The sequence below is a fragment of the Myxocyprinus asiaticus genome, chromosome 21 (genome assembly GCF_019703515.2).
Source record: "Myxocyprinus asiaticus isolate MX2 ecotype Aquarium Trade chromosome 21, UBuf_Myxa_2, whole genome shotgun sequence".
NCBI lineage: Eukaryota > Metazoa > Chordata > Actinopteri > Cypriniformes > Catostomidae > Myxocyprinus > Myxocyprinus asiaticus.
Window position 1 is genome coordinate 13,284,617 of NC_059364.1, and position 25,240 is coordinate 13,309,856.

The 25,240-nt window shown below is 36.8% G+C and overlaps 1 protein-coding gene across 1 annotated transcript in view; it reads right to left on the reverse strand.

Annotated features, from left to right (window-relative positions):
* The window catches only part of LOC127411860 (proteasome activator complex subunit 4A-like), a 45,940-nt gene extending 25,571 nt beyond the window's left edge, over positions 1-20,369 (reverse strand). Inside the window, exons 1-23 of the mRNA XM_051647697.1 lie at positions 19,898-20,369; positions 17,636-17,776; positions 16,855-16,953; positions 16,123-16,179; positions 13,323-13,367; positions 11,327-11,476; positions 10,057-10,120; positions 9,877-9,951; positions 9,561-9,683; positions 9,249-9,341; positions 6,309-6,574; positions 5,452-5,638; positions 4,966-5,055; positions 4,798-4,862; positions 4,523-4,673; positions 4,271-4,369; positions 4,106-4,175; positions 3,946-4,013; positions 2,223-2,438; positions 1,168-1,325; positions 917-1,012; positions 431-486; positions 280-336 (exon numbers count right to left, since the gene is read on the reverse strand). Of these exons, the coding sequence (XP_051503657.1) occupies positions 280-336; positions 431-486; positions 917-1,012; positions 1,168-1,325; positions 2,223-2,438; positions 3,946-4,013; positions 4,106-4,175; positions 4,271-4,369; positions 4,523-4,673; positions 4,798-4,862; positions 4,966-5,055; positions 5,452-5,638; positions 6,309-6,574; positions 9,249-9,341; positions 9,561-9,683; positions 9,877-9,951; positions 10,057-10,120; positions 11,327-11,476; positions 13,323-13,367; positions 16,123-16,179; positions 16,855-16,953; positions 17,636-17,776; positions 19,898-20,157 (2,686 nt within the window). The 5' untranslated portion in view covers positions 20,158-20,369. The remainder of the gene's footprint in view (positions 1-279; positions 337-430; positions 487-916; positions 1,013-1,167; positions 1,326-2,222; positions 2,439-3,945; positions 4,014-4,105; positions 4,176-4,270; positions 4,370-4,522; positions 4,674-4,797; positions 4,863-4,965; positions 5,056-5,451; positions 5,639-6,308; positions 6,575-9,248; positions 9,342-9,560; positions 9,684-9,876; positions 9,952-10,056; positions 10,121-11,326; positions 11,477-13,322; positions 13,368-16,122; positions 16,180-16,854; positions 16,954-17,635; positions 17,777-19,897) is intronic.
* Positions 20,370-25,240: the final 4,871 nt, after the last annotated feature.

The following is a 25,240-nucleotide window of genomic DNA, read 5'->3' on the forward strand; positions in this document are numbered from 1 at the left end:
TGAGATGCACCTGTATATCTTGAAAGACATAGTCTGCTGAAACTTTTGGATGCCTGTCATCCTTTATTTAGAAATGCCCTGATTAAATGTTAAAAGGTTGATCAAAAAACCCTAAGCAGTCAGAATTTTTCATAATCTTTCTTTCTTAAAAAATACTAACTGCTGTATTAAACCTACAGTTAGAATTACAAAAGTTTTAAAAAATTTTAATATAAGTTTTAGCACTAGTCTAAGAAGAGGACTGGTGTTTGTAAAATTAAGGTTTAAGTGAGTTCTTACTCAGAAGAGGTCTAATCGCCTTACAGATGTCTTCTCTGTAGTTCTGTCTAGACAGGTCTGCAAAAGAATAAATAATTATGGACCATTGATTAAACATCAATCAATACAACAGCTCCAGTGCAGAGTTTCAAATGAGAAGAGGTTCTCCTACCATAGTCTACTCCGGTGTACACCTTAGTCTCATACATCTGAATCATACTGTTGATCCTATATGAGAATCAATACAATGTTATAATCATAACACATTAAAATATAAAAAGCAATGTTTAAAGGGATCGTTCAACCAAAAATGAAAATTCTGTCATTTACTCCACCTCATGTTGTTCCAAACAAATATGACTTTCTTCCGTGGAACACGAAAGGAGATGTTATGCAGAATGTTAGCCTTAATTACCATTTACTTTCAATGCATCCATATTTTTTCCAACCAACAAAAGTTAATGGTGACTTAGGCTAACATTCTGTCTAACATCTCCTTTTAACATAGGTGAAGGTGTTATGGGTGTTATGAGTAAATGATGTCAGGACTTTTGGCTGAACTATAATTTTAAGAGCACAAAACTTACTTTTGGCATCCATGTGATGCAAAATCTAAAGTTAATTTTGAATTGTGGCATATTTTGTGTGTGTGACTCACAGATCCGGCACTGGTTCTCCATGCAGTGAGGGCAGAAGGCTGCCTGCTCCCAAAAGACAATGATGAACAATAGACAGACTCTGTAAAACATCATCCCTGAAGAGACAACACAAAACAAATGAGCTGTCCTCATATTGTTTTGTTGTTCTCTTATTCCTGAATGTTCCTTTGTGGATCAATCAAATCAAATTAAATTTCTCTGTCTATGAAAGAAACAAAAAAATCTCAGATCCTTGTGTTTTGTGTCTGACCTGCTGATGTCCTGCACTCCCTGTGTGTGTCTCTGCAGCCGCTGGAGTTCAGGCTTCAGCAGCAGATCCAGCAGGTAGAAGACAAACTCTGTCTCCTCTATGTTGGGCACGTGCCATTGGATGTCCAGGTTCCACAGGTCTCCTGGCCGACCCCAGTCCTGATCAGGAGAGACCAGAAAGAGAGAGAGGAAAATCAGTAGAACATCAGTTTCCATGACAGGATTTTTTCACAAATGGTTATTAAATTTATTTGGGCAGATACTATAATATCTAGTCTCAAATACAGAATACAATTCAAGTTATTTGTATAGCACTGTTCATAATACACATTGTTTCAAAAAGATTTAATACAAACAGTTGTGCCTTACAAACCCCTAGTGAGTATACCAAAGGAAGCAGTAAGGAAAAACATCTAAAGAAGTAATTTCAGCACAAACTAAAAGATTATTACATTTTTAAAATCATCCTTGATATTTGTATCTTTCTCTTAATTTTTAAACATGTTTCGATAAATAAAGTTCAGAGAAGGAAATAAAAAGGTGTTCGGAAATTCTATGTGATGCAGGGATATGCATTTTCTTGGTTGTGTATTGCTCAGTGTTTTTCCAAACAAATACTATCAAGCAGAGCCAAGTTCAAATTAGCAGCGTAATAACACGTCAGACAGTGAGGAAGTGACGTTCATTCTCAGAAAAGGCACTTGGAGCTTCACTAATCCATTAATTTGCCCAATCAAATCATCAGCCCAGACTCTGAATATTAACAAATGTGATTTTTACGCCACTTGATATATTACAACAATTTGTCTTTCTATTGGTTGACCACATTGCAGCGTGCAAGAAAAATTAAAAGACATGATTTCAAATACACTGGAGTACTCAGTGGATTCCGACTATTAATATACAACAGCATTACAGTAAGTATATACAACATTAAAGTTCTGATTCCCATTCAGTATCATATTTCATATCTTATTCTGAGCACAGCTGAGGCATGTGTCACTATGAGAGGGTCAATGGCTGAATCGACGGTCTCATTTTCCACTGGAGACTGACCTTGATTGGCAGATATTTGTCAGTGTGCTGCTGGATGCCACCAGGCACGCTGCAGTAGTCAGTGGGGTAGATGAGGGAGATGGAGCGCAGGATGTGATGGAGTAGCTTACAGGCCAGACTGTAGCCCTGCTTACATTTCAGGTGCAGAGTTAACTGAAGTATCTGAACCAACTGAGAACTGTAGATTAATAGCTTATCACCACCCACACGGGTCACCTATAGAGAAAAATGTGTGTAGAGGGAGAAGAACTGTGGATTTCTGGATACAGTTTAATAGAATTCAAGATAAAGTGTTCTAGATTTCTTGGAACAGATTTTAAGGTATAGATTTCAAAATCTCAACTTAGATTTCAAACTTTTCCAAGAAATTATTTCTAGATTTACATGTCAACATACAGATTTCTAGACCAGAGTTCTAGATTTCTAGATATTGATATGTAGGTATAGATTGCAAAATATCTAAATATATATTTCTTAGAAATCCAGAAATATATATCTAGAAATATATTCTAAGTATAGATTTTTAGATATAGAATTCTACACATATTATGTGTTTCTAGATAACAGAGATCTAGATTACTAAATTTAGATTTCAAAATTTCTCGATATAGATTTCAAAATTTCAAGGAAATAATTTCTAGATTTACTTTCTACATGTACATTTCTAGACTAGAGCTCTACATAGATATCTAAACATTCAGGAATAGATTACTATATATAGATTTCTGGATTTCTATGTACAGATTTCTAGACACTGATGTGTAGATGTAAATTTCAAAATTTATTGGAAATTATATCTAGATTTACATGTCTGCCTACAGATTTATAGTCTAGAGTTCTAGATATCTAAATACTGATATGTAGATTTAGATTGCAAAACATCTAGATATACATTTCTAGAAATAGATTTCTGGATTTCTATGTATAGATTTCTAGATATAGAATTCTACATATATTTTTCTAGATAACGGAGTTCTAGATTACTAGGTTTAGATTTCAAAATTTCTCGATATAGATTTTAACATTTCTAGGAAATGATTTCTAGATTTACTTTCTTCATGTAGATATCTAGATTTTCACGAATAGATTTTTATATATAGATTTCTGGATTTCTATGTACATATTTTTAGATATAGAATTCTACATATGTTTCTAGATAAAGAGCTCTAGATTTCTAGGTATGGATTAAAAAATTTCTAGGAGAAGATTTCTAGATTTACATGTATGCTTACAGATTTCTAGACAAGGTGTAGATTGCAAAATGCCTAGATATAGATTTCTAGGAATTTATTTCAAGATTTCTAGGTATAGCTTTTTATGAATGTTTCTCAATACAGAGTTCTACATTGCTAGGTTTAGATTTCAAAATTTCTAGATATAGATTAAATATAGATTAAGATATATTCTAGATATAGATTAATTTCTAGGAAATTATTTTTAAATTTACATTTTTGTATATAGATCTTTAGACAAGACTTCTAAATTTCTAGGTATCTAGATATACTATAGATTCATGGATTTCTAGAAATAGATTTCTGGATTTCTTGGTATAGTTTTCCAGATATATATTCCTACATATATAAATAGTGTTCAATATTTATAGGTATAGAATAATAAATTTAAAAAAAATCTAGATATAGATTTCTGGACTTCTAGGTGTAGATTGTAGATGTGTTTCTTGAAGAGGGTTACTGCTTCGAGCTCTAGAATCTGGTGAACTGACCTCAGACAACAGCTGGAGGTTCCACATCAGTTCTTTATCCAGCTCCTCCTCATTTAACACCTCTTCATCTGAGGACACATGGTACATTAATGAGAAACCCGTAACAAAAAGGACAACAAATACACTAACATTAACACACACTCATGCAGGTGGAACTTACTAGCTGTGATGTAAAATATGGCATTATAACAGTGAGGCACAAAGAGTTTGAGAGCCTCTGCTGGGTGACACTGAAAGGAAAATAATAAAAGAAACAATGATTAGCCAAAATTTCAAAAGACTTTGTCACCTGTGGATGTCCATGAGTGGAGCTGAGGACACTGACCTTGGCTGCAGCTCGACACATGTCTGCCACCATGCGTCCAGCCACATGAGTCTCAAAAATGTTTGTAGTGGCGAAGTTGAAGATCTTTTCCAGAGCCACCTGTGGAAATTAAGGACATATATTCAGGTGTTACAATATAGTCATAGCACTATGGAAATGTGTGTTATGATGATGCCTTTAATTCTATGTAGCACAGTTTAGGTATGGAAAATGTGTGTCTGCTTGTGTGCATGTGTATGTGTGTGTGTTAACCTGGAATATTTCCATAGAGCATTGTGTTAGGATAGTACAGAAAGTTGAGGACAGGCCCAACTCAACCAGACTCTCAAGATGAGTCATTTTCTCTGTCTCCATCTCCTCCCGGGTCTGTTCCAGAGTACTGCTGTCAATCAGCGCAAAACACCTACACACAAACAGACAAAACACAGGGAGAATGGGAAAGAGATACACATGCAGATACAAATACACACAACATATAAGAACGTATTACAATACAACATATGACAATGTGACACAGAGCTTTCTACCTATCAATAAATTGAAGAACAAAATCCTCAAACTCTGCTGAGGCTGAACACAGCTCTTTTTCCACCTGCAAAGAAAAAAACAGAGAGAACACAGAATCAATGAACTGAGTCATACATAAATAAATATACTGTATGCACAAAGATGACAGATGGACATCAGGCTCTCACCTGTGTGAGGTCATCTCTTGCCTGAACAGCTGCAGAACAGTCCACCAATGGCACAAGAGTAACAAAAGTTGCTATTAACTGGAATGTTATCTGAAAGAAATAGTACAAATCTTTGAAAACATGCAGACCTCTTTGAGATCATATGTTGTTGTGGTATACTGTCCTCACTACCACCCTGATTTACTGGTGCATACAGTACTCCATATATAAAATGTATATAAAACTGGTGCCAAAAAGCATAACTTGTGCCAAAAGTGCATATTTGCATTTAAAACACTAACCACTAACCAAGACTGTCAACAGAGGTGACTTCACAAAATATAGCTGATGGTATAATAATCTTTAAAATAAAAATGAAAAAATGTAAGATTACAGGAGACTAAAAGTCTTTATTAAAGTCTAAACTTTAATTTATCTTTATCTGCATAATTTTATCTAACTGAAATTATAATCATTCACCCATTATCTTGTTGTAATAAAACTCACCATGCATTTGCTGAAGTCGTTGGGGTCGACCCCAGGCAAGGCCCTCATGAGCAGAGGCAGCATGTGTGTGGGGCCCTCTGGGAACCTCTGGCCCCCGGTCACCAGGCTCTGCGCCACACCGATCATACAGCTTAAAGTGGCGGTCAGCTGGTGAGGCTCAGTTAGGGTCTCCATGGCGGGATATGTCCTTAAAATGAGACAGGATAAAAGAGTAATGTCCTGATGTATGTGACTCATGTATGTGACCCAATTTATTCCCAAATAAAACTCCTTTGTAAACTTTGTAATATCTAATATTGAAGGGTTTAATAAAGATTAAAGATGGCACATGTTTTTTTTGCTTTCAAAATTCTTACTCAAAAACTTGCTGAAAAAAATAAAAGTTTAAACCAGCCTAAGCTGGTTTGATGGTCTTAGCTGGTCTCACAGCCTGGTCAGGCTGGTCTGTTAGCTGGTTTTAATTAGGTTTTGGGGTTTTCAGCTGTTCAGGCTTGGAAACCAGTTGACCAGCTTTCTTGTGACAAACCTAAACCAGCTAAGACCTACAAGTCATCTTGTCTCTCAGCCTGGTCAGGATGGTGTTAATTAGGTTTTGGGTTTTTCAGCTGGTCAGGCTTAGAAACCAATTGACCAGCTTTCTTGTGACAAACTTACACCAGCTAAGACCAGCAAACCATCTGGTCTGTTTGGTTGGTTTTAATTAAGTTTTGGCGTTTTCAGCTGGTCAGGCTTGGAAACCAGTTGACCAGCTTTCTTGTGATAAATCTAAACCAGCTAAGACCAGCAAACCATCTTTTTAAGTCTGGGTTTTTCAGGCAATGAATACATTAGCATCTCACAAACACTCAAACACTTACTTCTCAAGCACTGGTGGAATGACCAGCTCAGGTCTGAGCAGTGCGAGGTTCTGCAGTGCCTGGGCGGCATCCAGACTGCCGGTTTTGCTAAACATGGCCAGCAGGACAGGCTGCTTCATGCTCTCCACAAAGTCAGTGATGTCCTGCTCACTCAGGTGGTGACTCTCGGGAACAGGACTCAGCCATGTGGGTGTCCGGTAACGTTCACGATGTAGACGTCTTACCACACTGGCAGGCAAACGCTGAACGAGCTTCATGAGTTTCATCTGGGGATGGAGCAAAATCGTTTATTCATATATGTGCTAAACAGGACTGTAACTGATAGTCATTATGGAAATTATATTTTCTTACAATAAAAAAATTCAACAATCTATTTATTTTCATTTGTTGCTCTGTCATGGCTCCAACCACAATTATATTATTACAACTGGGGAACAGACTGATTGAGCAAACATTCTGCATGCACATAGGTAATGGGTCTGTAAATGTAGGATTTATTTTTCTAAGGAGACAAATGAGTCATTAAGGCCTGCAAGTAATAAAAGCAAACATTATTTTGTGGATGGGTAAAAAGAAATTGTTGTTCTACAGAGCTTTTATTGTCAAAACTCCATTGCAAATGCCATTTCGAAAATAGGAAGGACATCTGTAGACTGTTCCAACTTCCAGTTTCCTGTTTAACAAATCCATCTCCATGGGAGACAGTGTGTTGACCATTGACACATTCCTTCATCCCATAAAACTTTCTGTACCCTGTGATGCCCACCACAAACCATACAATTCATCTGCATCAAAGAAAGAACACTTTCTGTAGGCTTCTTAAAACAAATCAGATGTTCCATGACATCTCATCAACAGTAGGCGCAGAGGGGGCACAAAGTGTCGACACAACAATGTGACAACAACGCAAGGACGATTTTCGCAGGGCTGTGACATTCGAAACAGTTACTAGATGTCTCCCTGAGACAATGAAAACACGTTTCCATGAAAAGACAAGCTGTCCTGTGGTCTGTGAGATGATGTTTCTGGAAAAAGAATGACATGCATTGTTGACAACAGCACTGTGTTTCAAACAGACACAGCTGCAGGCTCTTGTGTCTGAGGCTTTTAAAACATTCTGGGAGAGAATCTAGATAGTAACTGAAGACCAGTGGAAAATAATTATATGGACAATCACTTTGACATATTCACTTCCAACAGTTTAACCTCATTATGTTAGACTGTTGGCTAATACACAAGTATCTTTTGTTCTGCATATTTTTCCAGCATATTCCACAAGCATTTTGCTCCTCTTACCTTGGTCAAATCTTATGTTTACATTTTGATTTGGAGGTGGGGTGTGTGACCAAAATCAATTATCACGGAACGGTATATATCATAATACAGTTATTTTTACAGGAGTTTCAATGACCAAAATGCCATCCAAAAACCATGTGGTAATGCCTTGTTTTAGAATAATCTAGTTAATTACATACTTTACAAATAAAAGGCACTTCATCTCATTTGATTATTTTCTCTTTTTAATTTCGAACTTGATGGACGCAAATCAAAACTTAAGATAATTCATAACAAATTAATGATAAGTCCGGCATCAGTGCAAAAACAGCTTAGCAACATGTAACACTTGAGCTTAAAACAAAAGTGAAACTTCACGGCAAGTCAGAATTAACATATTTACTACATTCTGACTTATAAAAACCATTCACGTCTTTGTAGAACTCGTAATTACAAGTTGTAAACTCTGAATTTTATGAAAACTCAGACTTGACGGTCATGACATCATGAAAACAAGAACAAGTAATGCAGTGGCCTCAATAGTTAAAGGTAGTTAAAGGTGATGTAAACTTTTTGATGTCAAAATACATTCTACTATCCCAGTTTATTGTTCACTGACAACTAAAATTAGGCCATTCAAGGGTCTACCTCCCCCAAAAGTATAAAACACTGAGCCTCTCAGGCACTATAAAAAAAAAAATGTATGTTTATATTTTGAGCGGCCCTCTCAGCTCCACCCATCCCTTTCTAGCTCAACCTATAGCGTGAGTTTGGGGCGAGCCTACTTGTAGTAAGCTATTCAGCCAGGGGAATATGAACAACATCCATGGAAGACGTGTTCAGGGGAAAATACATTTAGCTTCGCCTACAGATGTTAAAGCCAAAATCTGAAGACTCGCTGAAAGACAAAGAGACATAAAACAGAGTAAAATGAGAGTGAACATTGGCATCACATTTACAAGGTGGAGGACTTTGAGGGAATTTCTGAGGTTCGATGGAGAGGCCAAACTTGCCGGGTTGCTTCTCAACATTAAACATTTTTCACCTTTTATTTAGTATGGCCTATATGTTCATAAGGAATCAGAGAGTACGAAAGAGCATGATGAGTCCAAAGGGTGTTGGCAAAGTTTGTTTGAAAACATACTTTATTTTTGTAATTCCGTTTTGTGCCACTAGTAGCGCAGAAATTACATGCAGTACTTCGCCTTTAAACATATTTGTTACATATGCAATTTTATTATAACTAGTGCTATCTGGAGCACTTTCTTTATTATAAGAACATATAGAGGTCAATTAATTAAAGTAGTGAATAGTGATTCAATATTTTACTGTCATCAACAATAAAGCAACACAAGGATCTATTTTGCCATTATGAGTGTTGCCATAAAAAAAATAACAGCTCCATGTAGAATCTCCAAATTGCCATCTCGTAATTACAGTAATTCTGAGAGGACGTGAATGCAGCAATATATTAGGATAGTTCTGACTCTAAATTCTGATTCTGCCACTTTCAAAGCTGCTGTAAAATAGCAGATCAGTTGAATTCTATTTATTATCGTGACAAATTGCAATGTTGTTCAGCAACTCTAAATAGCTACACTTCGCTTTGCATTGCTCCTACAACACTACAATTCATTTTTCAGAGTTCTCTGTTGTGTAACTCACCAGCCACCGGCCGTGGTTAGAGGGGTGGAAAAATGAGGCGATACTGTTGAAAAGGCCGCTGAGCTGGGTCTGGGTCTGCTTACTAGGCCCTCCCTAAAATACACATAAACATTCATACTTGAGCCAAGGTCACAGCACATGAGACAATTAAACACACATCATATTTCTGCTTACCATCCAGAACAGAAATGGATTGGAATGTCAAAAACATGCAAATTCATTAAATAATTGGTTTCATCACAGAATTAAAGATATTTTAATAGCAATTAAAAGCACAATCTTCAAAGGAAGGTGCTGAAATTTTACACTGACCAGCAAAGCAGATATCCAGATCACCACATGACTAATGTCATAAGCGTTTGTCAGATATCTGGACACCAGCATCTGGCTAGATCCGACAGGAAGATTAAGACTTCTCAGGATCCTAGTGAAGATCTGGAAAAAAAATAATAATTATTTTTTATTTGAGAATCACAATAAGAATGCTATACAAAGTACCATTGCTCCCTCAAACACTGAATCAGATCTGGACTGAAGAGCCAACCGTGCATATGAGAGTCTGAACAGAAACAAAAAGTCTACTAATATTTTCCCTTCACAGCAAGTATTAAACAGGTGACCATCTCACCTTGGGTATATAAGGGTCCCAATCTATGTAACCAATGTTGTCATTCGCCAGTCGTGCAAAAAGATTGACAAGATGCTGGAACAGATAAAAAAAGGTTTAAAACTGAAATAGTGACATCAGTGAGGTGGGCAGAAATCCACAGAGTTCAAAGTCAACATTAAGAAAATCAGTTGTACTCACCACTTCCCAGCTTGGAAGATTCTGCACAGATACCCACAGGCTTATCAAGTCATCAAACCAAAGTCTGTAGAAACACAAACACCGCAAAACGTATGTGACGGAAAGTTCCAAGAAGACCACAAACTCATATAATGCAATATAACGCAATACATGTCAGGTACATCGTTGATTTTTATGAACATTCCCTGTCAAACTTTTATATCCTCTATTTTGAAAGTTTTAAGTGAAATATGAGGTGATGTCAAACAAAGTAAATCAGATATTAGATATCCTGTCTTGTTTGCAGGCTTATACAGAGAGGGAAATTGTTTGTGGTCTTTAGTTTGTATTCAAAATGTCTCTATTTTATCACTATATTATACTCCTATCAAAATGTAATATCAAACATATCCATTATTTTATCATTCTATTTCACTATATATCATGATTGACCCTCATATCTGTTATAAAGCATTCTTCATGATATAGGCTATTTCAGTGATTTCCAACCGCGTACCCCAGGGGTTACGCAAGCAGGTTCAAGGGGGTACGTAAAAAGAATTGGATTTTGCTATGTTGAACCTAACAAAAATCACAATTATGGCTTAAAATAAAAATAGTACAATAAGGGATGGATAAAAACATTGATATTCCAATTAATCGCGATCTTCATTTGAACAATCCTGATATCAATCTTTTACTCTATGAGAAGTTTTGCACAGCTGAGAGTAAAAGTTTCCACATTTTTAGAAGCGATATGATAGATGTGGGTAAGAAACAGATTGATATTTAAATTCTTTTTTACTATAAATTTTCCTCCCTGCCCAGTAGGTGGCGATATGCACGAAGAATGTGAATCACCAAAAACAAAAGAAGAATGTGAAAGTGGAAATTTATAGTAAAAAAGGACTTAAATACTGATTTGTTTCTCACCCACACCTATCATATCGCTTCTAAAGATGTGGATTTAACCACTGTAGTCATATGGATTACTTTTATGCTGCCTTTGTGTGCTTTTTGGTGCTTTTTAAAGGTATTACCACCATTCAGTTGCATTGTATGATTCTTCTAAAAACCTTTGTTTGTGTTCAGCAGAAGAAAGTAAGTCATACACATCTGGGATGGCATGAAGGTGAGTAAATGATGAGAGATTTTTCAGTTTTGGGTGAACTATCCCTTTAATTCCAATCAAAAATGTTTAATTCAAGTCTAGTAGACAGATGAATGGGAGTGACTGTGAGAGGTAACACAGAATGTAAGTGTGTCATAATGTGGTTCAGGCAGTGCTCACTTGAAGCCCTTTTCATGCAGCTCTGGGGGGAGAGTGGTGGGCAGGAATAGCTCAAAGTATCCCATTGCCCTCTGCATGGTGACATCAAATGGACACATCAGCGGTTTCCACTCGTCCAGCATCTCCTGTGTGGCTGATTCAGGGAAATATCTGTGCACACAGACACACACACACTTACTTGGCTATCTAAATAAGGACGTACCATAGACTGGCTTGTATCTGAAAACCCTGTGAAACTATAAGTTGCATCAACAAATTGATTAAATGGATAACCAGTTAATTTGCTTTTGTAAAAGGATTACAGTCCGTCGGAGACTAAGCAACATGGAGACTCCCAAAATTAACAGTTATTCACAACACACAGTGGTTTCAGTCAATCATCTACTGGGCATTCCATTAGCAATCTGAAAATAGTATCTTATCTACACATTCTGAGAATATGGATTTCACTGACAAGACACATGATAACCTTTTCTTTAATCCCAGATGAGCCCGAGAGAAGTTAATGGCATGCAGCCTCACATGGACTCACCCAAGATAATTTCCACATGGCTGCTGGAGTGTCTTTCTAAATTACTGTTTTAAAGAGGAAACAAAGCCACTACACCATTCAGAATATATTTGGCTCTCTCTTTCCATTTATCTTTTGAAGCCCCAAAAGGACATGAAGGCAGCATAAAAGTAATCCATAAAACTCCAGTGGTTAAATCCATGTCTTCAGAAGCAATATGATACGTGTAGGAGAGAAACAGATCAATATTTAAGTCCTTTTTACCATACATTTTTCTCTTTGCCCAGTAGATGGCGATATGCATGAAGAATTTGAATCGCCAAAAACAAGAAGAGTGTTAAAGTGAAAGTTGAGATTTCTAGTAAAAAAGGACTTAAAAATGGGTGAGAAACAGATAAATATTTAAGTCCTTTTTTTACATTCAATCTCCACTTTCACATTCTTGCTTGTTTTTGGAAATGTGCATTTTTCGTGCATATCGCCACCTACTGGGCAGGGAGGAGAATTTAGCAGTAGTTCGCAACCCTGTTCCTGGAAGCCCCCCAACACTACACATTTTGGATATCTCCCTAATCAAACACACCTGATTCAACTTATCAGCTCGTTAGTGGAGACTCCAAGACCTGAACTGGGTGTGTCAAAAAAGGGAGATATACAAAATGTGTAGTGTTGGGGGGCCTCCAGGAACAGGAACCACTGTGTTTCTCACTCACACCTATCATATTGCTTCTGAAGATATGGATTTAATCACTGGAGACTTTCAGATTATTTTTGCTGCATTTATGTGCTTTTTGGAGCTCCAGCATTTTGGCACCCATTCACTTGCATTGTGAGGACCTACAGAGCTGAAATATTCTTCTAAAAATCTTTGTTTGTGTTCAGCAGAAGAAAGTCATACACATCTAGGATGGCATCATTTTTGGGTGAACTATCCCTATAAGAGGGTTCATTGTACCATGAAACATACTTCAGAACTCAAAATTTCTTTCTGAGTGGAAAAATAAATATTGAAACTAAGCAGCAAAATGGCTTGTTCTGTACTTCTGCAAATTTCTGATGTCAGACAGATGAAAACATTTGAACAAATCATACAGTACAACTGCAGCACAAGTGCAGCACAGTGCTGTATCTCATTACAAATGCTAAGAGGGCATTTACATAGGAGTCTTAAAGGCATAGCCACTAAACAAGTTTAATTCTATAGGTCAAAAAAACAAACAAACACCTTACTAACATTATTAGAGATCCCCAGGGGGAAAAAAATTATATGACCCCTTAAATCTCATATCATACAAAAGGTCAACTAATAAAGCAAAGTGTGCGATACTCAGAGCCTGTTGGTTACAGTAACCATGGATTTTAAATCATTTGTTATATTGCTGTAAACTAGTAGCCAGTTTAGTAATCTAGTATCTAGTAAATTTGTAAATTCTACATTAAGATATATGTTTGGCATTTCAAAATGAAACAGAAGAATGTACTTACGGCCTGCAGTTCTTGATTAAGGCCTTTAGAACTGCTTCCACTGAGCTGCAAATGGAAAAGACAATTTAAAGTGATTAACGTTTAATCCAATAGCAGTTTCAATTTCCATGCAAATGATTCTACCAAGACCAACACACTAGTGCTGTTAGATAGACCAATTCATGCATTACAAATCTCTCATTTTATAAACCCATATTAATGTCCATCATAAGGGGAAGTACTGGTGAGACCAGTGGCAGAGGAACCCTTGGGAAATTGAGTTTTAAATTTCGGGTTAGTTGTCTTCGATCGAAGCTGTGCAAGGATGGACATTTTGGGTTCTGACTGCCAATCTGTGACCTAAATGCTGGTTAGAAGCAGGCCAGCAATGTTCTTTTTAAGTTTTATCAAAACTTTTTTACTGCATCTAAAGTGCAGGGGTTAATTCATGAAATTATGACCTTCAAAACCAAAACACCAAATCATATTCACATGAAACCCACCAAACACATGCACCAAAAATCACATAGCAAACAAGTCTTTGAGTGCCACCAAAAACTGCAGATATTTGACACCTAGACAGGGCCCCTGAATCTGACTGTCCTAGTTTTGAAATGGGCCAAAGAAATCTTTTACCTCTAGACTCAGAAAAAGGAAAGAATGTGACCCTCAGCAGGGATTCACTGTTGCAGCCCATGCAGTGGGAGCCAAAAAAGACACTGGAGTATCAGATGTCTACACTTAGGAGCAGGGTGGAAACAGATGCTACAAACAGACTGAGCACTCAAGAACAATGTTCTATACAGGGTGTTTGCATGTCACTGAATGGTGTGAGAGCAGACAGAAGCGAGCCACAACAGCATACACAAAAACACAGTTTATGTCCAACAGCCAGTAAGGGTGCCAGTGTTTTTTTGCAACGTGACATGCATCTTATTTGTTAAAAGTGCATTCAGTAATTTCTATGCATTAAAAAACGTTTTATACAAAAAGAAATGAACATCTCTCTGGATAAATATGTTTAAAATGACATACAGTCATATCCGTAGCCTAATAAAAAGGCAATTTATTCTGCATAGAGCGGCTTTTGAGGTCAACAATGTTAAACAAAGATCAACAATAAACAGTGTTGAGATCACATAATCATTCCTTGCAATTCAACAGAATTAATTATAATAATGTTTACTTTATTAAAGCACTTTTCCAAGGAGTTTTACAATCCATAAAAGTACATACAGTATAAACAAAACGAGCAAATCAAACAATACAACAACAAATACAATGTGATCTCGATGATTTGGACCGTGGCATGACTGATGGTGCCAGATGGGCTGGTTTGAGTGTTTCTGTAACTGCTGATCTTCTGGGATTTTCACACACAACAGTCTCTACAATTTACTTTGAATGGTGCCAAAAACAAAAAACATCCAGTGAGCAGCAGTTCTATGGATGGAAATGCTTTGTTGATGAGAGAGGTCAACAGAGAATGGCCAGACTGGTTAGAACTGACAAAGTCTACGGTAACTCAGATAACCACTCTGTACAACTGCGGTGAGAAGAATAGCATGTCAGAATGCTATTCTGAGATGCGGGTTGGCACTGTTTTGCTGGCACGAGGGGGACGTACACAATATTAGGCAGGTGGTTTTAATGTTGTGACTGATCATTTTAAGTTCAATTAGTAAAAAAACACATCTTTGTTGAACTCGTAATTGGAAGATTGTAACTCAGAATTTTAGTCATTTGTTTGTGACATCACAGAAGCTTTAGCAGTAAAAGGAAGTTACCTATACATATTTCTGTTTAAGTATTAAAGGAATAGTTCACCCAAAAATAAAAATGTTCTCATCATTTACTCACCCTCATGCCATCCCAGATGTGTGACTTACTTTCTTCGGCAGAACACAAATGAAGATTTTTAGAAGAATATCTCAGCTCTGTAGGTCCATACAATGCAAGTGAATGGTAACCAAAATTGTGAAGGTCCAAAAAGCACATAAGGGCAGCATAAAAGTAATTCATAAGACTCCAGTGGTTTAATCCATGTCTTCCGAAGCGATCCAATCGGTTTTGGATCGCAGACCAAAATGTAACTCTTTTTCCTACATCTTGCCATCGCAGTCTCTAGGCACAATCATGATTTCAAGCTCGATTACACTTCCTAGTGTTTGTGCAATCGAGCTTGAAATCATGATCGCCAAGGAGATTGCTGATGTCAAGATGTATAGTGAAAAATAAGTTATATTTTGGTCTGTTCTCATCCAAAATCAATAAGATCACTTTAGAAGACATGGATTAAACCACTTGAGTCGTTTGGATTACTTTTATGCTGCCTTTGTGCTTTTTGGAGCTTCAAAGTTTTGGCCACCATTCACTTGCATTGTATTGACCTGAAGTGAAATATTCTTCTAGAAATCTTCATTTAAGTTCTGCAAAAGAAAGTCATATACATCTTGGATGGCATGAAGGTGAGTAAATAATGAGAGAATTTTAAATTTTGGGTGAACTATTCCTTTAATATATTCATGTAATTTATAATGCATTAATATAATGTATTATATACATTTATAATGTATTAATTAATAAAAACAACATATAGACAGAGGAAAATATAGATGAATGTTAAGGAACAAACAAAAGACAAACAGATAGCTCCAATGTGAACTGGCAGCACCTAATAAACAAAAACTTTGTGCATCCACATCAGTAGGTGTCAGTATAAAGTCAAACACCACCGGTACGAAAAAAGCCAAAAAAAATATAAACAAAAAAATTACTGAGTGCACCTTTCAATATATTGACAAAGAAGTATGCTCCTTACCACCTCTGAGCAAGTTTAACGATTATGTACTTAGTGGAAGAACGTGGCCGCAGAGAACTGAATATGAGAGGAAAGAAAACAGGCACAATCAGAACTTCCTCCCTGCTAAGCCTACATTTCTTTATGTGATGCTCAACATCAGCACCACCAGTTCTAAGAACTAAGAGGACAGAGCATGCCAACTGTGATAGGCAATCAGTTGGAATGGAAGTTATAAAGGTGACTGCATATGACTAATTGTTCACATGTGTTGCTGGTAAGCCTGTTTTATACAGTAGAAATACAGATGCAAATAATTGACATTAAAGTTATAAAAAAATAAATAAACAAAAAAATCACTACAAAAACAACACTGGATAGTTTTGTATTTATTTCTAATAAATTGTTGAGAATAATGATGTGGAATTAAAGAAATAGTTCACCCAAAAATGAACATTTACTTTTATGCTGCCTAAATATGCCTTTTGGACTGTCAAATAGCCAGCAGTCTAATGGCACCTGTTTACTTGCACTGTATGAACAAAAAGAGCTGAAATGTGCTTACAAAAATCTTCACTTCAGTTCTGCTGAAGCAGGAAAGTCTTACACATCTGGAATGACTTAAAGGTAAGTAAATCATGAGAGAATGTTCACTTTTGGGTGAACTAACCCTTTAAGTTAAAATATTGCTGCTTTAACTTTTTATTAATGTTAAATAAAGAATGGTTTACTGTAAATGGGAAATGCACGTACCTCGGAAACCAATTCTTTGAGTACAAGATCCTGTCCTGCAACTCGTACAGGGGTCGCCATGGCAATTCCAAATCATCTCTTGAAAGTAGCTCCTTCTTCCTGGAAGAGAAAAAAATTTACATGGAACAACTGCTTTGCTACTATTTTATTATTATTATTTTTTTCACGAATAATGCTACAGTATAATATGAATATAGTCATGGCTAATTTACTGTAGTCCCTGACATTTAAAGTCAATCAACATCCAGGACCGTAACCATCCGTTTTATAATGACAGAATAATAATAGAATATATTGTCACATCTATAGGCATGGCTAAATAATTTTCAGATTACTACAGAAATACTCCACACTAATGACATCATCTCTGTGCTTCCAATACTGATGTATTTTGTTTAAACATTGTTCACTAACATTTACTCAGTTTACTAATTTATCACATGACTTGTACTACACTTAGATTAGTAATATTGGCATTATATTCATGCTGTTTAACCAGAGAGGAACTGGCCCCCACAGTGAGCATGGATCAAGGCTTGCTCATTGGGTGTCTAAATACTAAATAATAGGGCATAATCTACAACCACATTTTCATCAAACCACACAATGAAGACTTTAAGACTACAGACATTATAGGTTCATTTTCTGTTATAGCATAATTTTCTGTATAGCTGCTTTGAAACTATGTGGGTTGTGAAAAGCGCTATACATATAAAAATGACATGACTTGACTTTATGTCATCCCCAGGGGACTAAAGTGTGCCCAAGAATTCAATCTTACTTCAGCAGGTTGATGAGGAGACGGGTGAAGCTCTGCATCATGCTGATCTCCAGCTTGGGGATGGTGACCAGCTCGTAGAGCAGCTTGACAAAGAGCACATGGTCCTCTTTGCTGAATTTCCTCCCATATAGTCTCATGTACCTGAAAGACAAGGAAGGATTGCAGGGGTTTTAGTATTTAAATGATAAAACCTTCATTCAAACTTTGTGTATCCCACTTTACCGCCATTGACGGTTTTGATGGCGAGGCACATGGTGTAAAAACAAATAGTTAGTTAAATTCTTATGCATCAAGTTTATTGATAAATAAAAGAAAGATTTGGATTCGGATTGCCCTTCAAATGATGTTAATTTGTATTTACTTTCTCTTGTGACATGTTGAAAGGTATATACACAAAAGCAACATGTGATAGCTTTAAGTAAATAATTTTAATTACAAGATTTAGGTCAAGCTGTTGAAGCTTGCTTTCCAGTTAAAAGGAAATTGCTATTATGGCTAACCTGACACAATAGCATAATCTAGGTCAGACCTGGACACCATCATTTCTGTGCTCGGGCTGGCAATGCTTGTGGCTTGCCAAGTGTGTGTTTTTGGGATGTTCTTTAGAATGACATTGATGAAGAAAACACTGTCCTAAACACCTAACCTTTGCACAGATACATAGACCACAGTCAGCACAAACACTGAGGCCATGACATCTCCAAACATGGGAATGGAATGAATGCTGGGTTTACAAAGGAAACTTCCATTGAGAGCGATTGTGACTTTAAGTGATGTAATCCACAAATTCCATTAATAATTTTCTAAGGAAGAATTTAAAGTGTCTTGTTTTACCCATGTGGCTGGAATGGCATACAGTACAGTATTGCTGTGCATGTTTGTTTACTGTTTACAGAGACCTGTATTGCATCAGTCACACGTCGTCTGATCAGTAACACTTTGTGCTTGTTGTGCTCTTAAAATAGCACTGAGTGGGGAAATCATGACAAGTCATTTTGCAATCACTGAACAAATATGTCTTGTTACAATCCAGTCAATTTCTCTCACAATGGCGGCTCACACCAATGAATGCATATTTTATAACACACACGGGTTAAAAAAACAAAACATCATGTTGTTGGTAAGGTAAACTATATTTATGCCAGTAATCTGTATTAATTTATTAAAGGGATAGTTCACCCAAAAATGAAAATTCTGTCATCATTCACTCACCCTCCTGCCATCTCAGATGTGTGACTTAATTTCTTCTGCTGAAAACAAAGATTTTTAGAAGAATATCTCAGCTCTCTGGGTCCATACAATGCAAGTGAATGGTGACCAGACATTTCAAGTTTCAAAAATCACATAAAGGCAGCATAAAAAAATCCATACGACTCCAGTGGTTTAATATATATCATCTGAAGCAATGCGATCACTTTGGGTGAGAAACAGATCAATATTTCAGTACTCTTTTACTATAAATCTCCACTTTTACTTTCAGAATGTTAAAATGAAAGTGGAGATTTATGGTAAAAAAAAAAATATTAAAAAAAAAATGAAATATTGATATGTTTTTCACCCACACCTATCATATTGCTTATGAAGATATAGATTTAACCACTGGAGTCTTATGGGTTACTTTATGGTACCTTTATGTGATTTTGGAGCTTGAAAGTTCTGGTCACCATTCACTTGCATTGAATGGACCTACAGGACTGAGATTTTCTTCTAATAATCTTCGCTTGTGTTCAGCAGTAGAAAAAACTAATACACATCTGGGATGGCATCAGGGTGAGTAAATGACAGACTTTTCATTTTTGGGTGAACTGTCCCTTTAACAACTATACACATAAACAAGATAGTGGATAACCCGAGGTTAAAATCTCCTATAGGTATCTTTCTCAAAGCGAACACCCAATAGTTTTTCTTTGTTTGAACAACGACACATAGTTGTAAATAAATGACTCAGTGAAACAAAGTGCGCAGTGAATGACTTTGATTAGCGCACTATTTAAAACGCAATGTAGTTATTTTAACCTAGTCTGCTTTATCCTGCTAAATACAAAGGGGTCATTCAGTGTTTCCTCTCACGGTGTCTTTAAATATGAACATCATATGTTTAGTGTATTATGTTAAGATGGAAGAGCATTTATTAAGCTGATGACTTTATGAGCTTACACACAATCTAGGAACACAAAATGTGTGTTTTTTTTTTGGGTACACATAACTATCCGGGTGAGTTCATGATAGTGTTGGACGAGTTAATGCCTCCTAAATACTTACGTGGAAAGTTTCCTCGTCCAGAATAAGACACCTGGCCATACCTCTCTGAGCTGGACGGCTCGGCCGAGGTTTCCTTTGATCTGTGCCAAGATTTCATTGGACTCCTCGTCTAATTTGTCCTTGTAAGGCAGAAGCTCGTTGTAAACAATATCTTTTTGAGGAACAAACCCTAATAGTTCGGATGCCTCCTTTTTCATATTACACTCCCCCAAATGTGTCTCCTCCACTTCGATTATATTAGAGACAGTCATGAAAAACATACAAAAGCAAATATTCCAAATAGAGAAGAGCTTCTGAGATGAGAATTAAGAGACAAGAATATTATAAATTATACAGAATTATCGTAAATGTATAAAAACCATAATAGAGCACTGATATCTTCTTGCTGTAAAATCTTTTCGTTTCTGAACTCTTGAGGAAAATGTGCACTTCTTTTAAGGAGAACTGCTTGTTGTCATGCATCGTATTTCTGTACGAGCGCTCCATGTATCCGTTTCATTCAAACAAACAGGCCGCCACTCCACCCTCCTCACACAGTGCGTCACTTCCACCTGACCGCACAACACATGATGCATAAGCATTTTTTATTGCCATATAAACAATACAATATACAGAAAATAACATTGCCGGGTACATGGTGCATAAGCACAGATCCAGGAACAGCGTTTTAAGACCTGTCACCATCGTCAAAAAACAAATCCTACCGACCTACTATGGAGAAGTCAAAGCTCATAAATATTAAATGAAGCATGTTTATGCAAATAAGTTCTAAAAACGTATCGCTTTTTTTTTTTTTTTTTTTTTTTTTATTACAAAGAACAAACTTTTAGTTTTTATTAGATTATGACTATAATATTTGGACATTAGGATATTGGATGGGATGGATGATACTGTAGTTAAGCGTTAAAGGGATAGTTCACCCAAAAATGAAAATTCTCTCATCATTTACTCACCCTCATGCCATTCTAGATGTGTATGACCTTCTTTCTTCTGCTGAACACAAACAAAGATTTTTAGAAAAATATCTCAGGTCTGTAGGTCCATGCAATGCAAGTGAATGGTTGTTAGATCTTTGAAGATCCAAAAAGCATATAAATGCAGCATAAAAATAAATTCGTATTAAAAGTGGTTTAATATATGTCTTCAGAAGCGATATGATAGGTGTGGGTGAGCAATAGATCAATATTTAAGTCCTTTTTTACAATAAATCTCCACTTTAACTTTCACTTTCACATTCTTCTTTTGCTTTCCGCGATTCACATTCTTTGTACACATCGCCATCTACTGGGCATGGAGGAGAATATATAGTAAAAAAGGACTGAAATATTGATATGTTTCTCACCCACCTCTATCAGATCGCTTCTGAAGATTTGGATTTAACCACTGGAGTCATATGGATAACTTTTATGCTGCCTTTATGTGCTTTTTGGACCTTCAAAAGCCTGGCCAACATTCATTTTATGGACCTACAGAGCTGAGATATTCTCCTACAAATCTTGAATGTGTTCAGCAGAAGAAACAAAGTCATACATATCTAGGGTGGCATAAGGGTGAGTAGCCTAAATGATAAGAGAATTTTCATTTTTGGGTGAGCGATCTTTAAACCCTTTGTAGACAATTTAATATCCACAAATGCAAGGTTACTGCTTCAAAACCCAACTTTAGGCTTTTCTGTATCGATTTAAAATTATAATTTTTTTGACTTCCTGGGTTCTACTTCAAACAAGAAGCGATCAGAACGTATCTTTTATTGAAAATAATTATTGACACATTGGAAACATAACTGTTCAATATACATTTATTTATTTATATATTTATTTGTGTTTTTTATATTTGCAATTTTATTTATTTATTTTTGTTGTTTTATATTTGTAACTTCATGTGCTTTTTTTTTATTTTTTATTATTTATTCACTTGTTTGTTTTATGCTGTATAAGCAAACTCCTTTTTTTTGTATACCCACTGTACTTTTTCTAAATTCAAAAGAAAATCAGTACGGTTATGCTGACGTCGCTTTGGGTCCTTCCTATGGGAATGTTTCGCTCATGAATATTGATAAGGTTTTGCTGGCGATTCTTGGTTCCCTTTCAGTTGCGTGGCAGGGGTTATTAATAATAATTCTCAAAAACCTGTTCCATAGTAGGATTAATAAATTCGTTTCTCGATATGGCGCAGTTGACACCTAACAAGACTTCATGAAATCATATTCTGTAGTTTTATTTCAACTTCTCAAACTGTATTTATTTTATATTTTATGATTGTTGGGCAATTAGGAATGTTGTTTGTTGTAAATAAGTAGGTAGTAGTTTTATTACTCTGTCATGATTGCGCAGCCATTATAATCTGTGATGTTTAGTGACATCTGTGCGAAAGTCTGATTACTCAAGAGCTCAGTCCATGGGATCTGTAAACAACAAGGTCTCAAAAAACCCCTTGAAAGGTCAACAAGTTAATAAGAAGGCATGTGAGGCTCTGCGTGACTGGTCTGCACATTTAGACCTACTGTAGATCTAGCAGATTTGTTTTCATCATAAAACAGGAATGTGGTTTGATGCTGACGAAAGTCTGTAGTCTCTATGCCAAAAAGACATGACAACAACCACATTTTATCATGTGAACATTTTATCCCTGTATTTAATAGTGCCAGAAAATAAGGTATATAAAATAAGTATTTTCAAGCCTCTCACGGTAAAATGTCTTTCACCCGTGTGCTTTTACACACATTCACAAATATATTTATACGAGAAAGAAATGTATACCAGTAGAGGTCGCCATTCACATTCACGGAATTTACAAGCGCAGTTGTTTCCTTTGACAATTGTGCGTGAGTGTAGTATTGTTGAGTTCATTCATCCATTTGCAACCAGTGATGTTCTTTATTCAGTATCCTCCAATTCACTGACGTAGTGTGCTAGTTAACCTGTTCCTTAACATGCTTTTAGTACAAAGTCATTAATACTACAAGACTGAATGTGTTTATTCTTATCTGTTAGAGTTAGACCATCAGTGTAAGTTGTGTCTTCAGACATATGATATAACTTTTGCGTCATTTTATCACATAGCATGAAACGAGAAGGTATCTGCATCATATTCATTAATATATATACATACACAGTGACTATTTGTCTGTTTTGTCCATTTGTAAATGTACACAGGCATTAATGGCATATAAGGCATCACAAAATCTAGATAAAGATACTTTTATCAATGCCACAACGTAAATGGGCAATAGCAGATTACAAATTCTTAAATAAGAAAGGAATTTTCTTACACTAGATGTATATAGCACCTGCCACACAGTGCTGCTATTTGCACTCAAACAATTTGGTGGAAACACAGAAATTGAAGACAAACTGCACCCTTTAGTGTTGCTGCAATGGTGTAGTGTGACAAGATGGTGTGATTCAGCTTTTTTTTTATGAGGACGACCCGGGTTCAATTCCTACTTTAGTCCCACTTTTCCCCATCATGTTTCCTGTTTCCATTCTTAATATTTCCTTTAATACTACTTATAATAATTGTTAAAAATTAATATAGGGAGTCGTGTTGCGCCATGTGAGGTTCGGAGTGTGCACTTTGCTGGTTTTAATACTTTTTATGTCATAAACTGGTGAGATTCGATACACCCTGATTCATAACTGTTCTAGGAAGACAATATGTCAAAGAAATCAAAATCCTCGGGCTCTGGAGACATTAAAAGACACTTACGTGCTCAAGCTGAAGCCCCCGAGCAGCAGGCCGAAAGCCCAGGACTCAGTTTGGCCAGTGAGGTAAAAGAGATTCAGCGTCAACTGATGAACATGTTGGCAATGCTGACGAAAGTCATTGCGGACTTGGAGGAGCTTGCTGTAATACATCGATCGATCACTGCCATGGAGACGAAATTCACGAAACAGATCGATTATCTGGAGTCATCGGAGAGAGAATTAGCTGCTAATCCGCTAGCGACCAAGGCAGACTTGGAACGCGTTTGACAAAAGTTGGAAGATCTTGAGAATCGTAACCGGCATAACACTGTCCGAACTGTTGGAATTCCTAAGCGAGCAGTGGGTCAGAATATGGTGGAATTTCTGGATGGGCTCTTTCCGTGTCAGCTCAACATAACAGGCCATAAGCTGGAAATCGAGCAAGCTCATAGAATTCCGGCTTGGCGATACGCAGAGGGAGACATGCCCCGATCAATTCTGGCCAAATTTCTGAGATCATCCGATAAAGATCTTGTGTCATGCGAGGCGAGGAGTAAAGGAAGGCTTTCTTGGAAGAACCACAACAGAAATGTATTTAAATGTTGTCTCGAGCTTATAGCTGAACCCCAAATTATGTATTAATAAGTCCCCTTTCTGCTGGTTAGGACCCAAATCTTTATGTGTCTATTCTAAACATCGATGACCACCCCATCGCCCAAAATACAAAGTCTGGGGCAAAATGAAACCCGATTGCCCAATACATCATACACAAAACTCTGAACCTTCAACCAAAACTCCTGGATCTTAACACACCCCCAAAAGACATGGGTTATATCTCCATCCTCTGACTGGCATCACCAGCAGGTTGGGTGTGTCTTTAAGACCAAGCCAATACAATCTAGAGGGGGTCCAATAGACTCTATGTAAAATCTTGAATTGCATAAGGTGCACCCTTGCATCAATAGATGCAGACTTGACGTTTTTTTTAGAATCCTAGCCCACTCTCCCTCCTCCAATACCAAGTTCAAATCTTTCTCCCATTATCTCTTGAGAGAAGTTGAAGCTCCGTCCCCCAGACTCTGAATTAGCAGGGAGTAATACACTGATGCCTCATGACCTTTTCCAAAAGCAGTAATCACCACTCCTCACAGAGTATCTGCCGCTTTAGGGCGGTGTATGCTACTCCCAAAAATAGTACAGAGCAGGCGGCGCAGCTGTAAATACCTAAAAAACTGAGATCTGGGAATCCCAAAATGTTGAACCTAATTTTCAAAGGATCTCAACACTCTGCTCTCATATAGAACACTGAGTGTATTAACCCCTCTCACAATCCACTTTGACCAGTGTCATAATCACCAGACAGATACTTTTAAGGGGATGGAGGTATGCTGGAGTGCCCTTATTTCAGGAGTGGTGCTCAGAGATGGGGAGGGTGGTGGCCTTTGAAGAAGGGTAATTTAGAAGACTGGGGAAATTGAACTTGTTTGTGGGGAAATGGGGCTAATATCTGGTGTTTCTGGATGTGTGATTATTATTATTTTGTATTTTATTTATTTATTTATATATTTTTGTATGTGTCTATAATCACATATGACATGGGGGGGGGGGGTTGGGGATTGGGAGGGGTAATAGTGGGGGTTAATTGTTGATTCTGTAT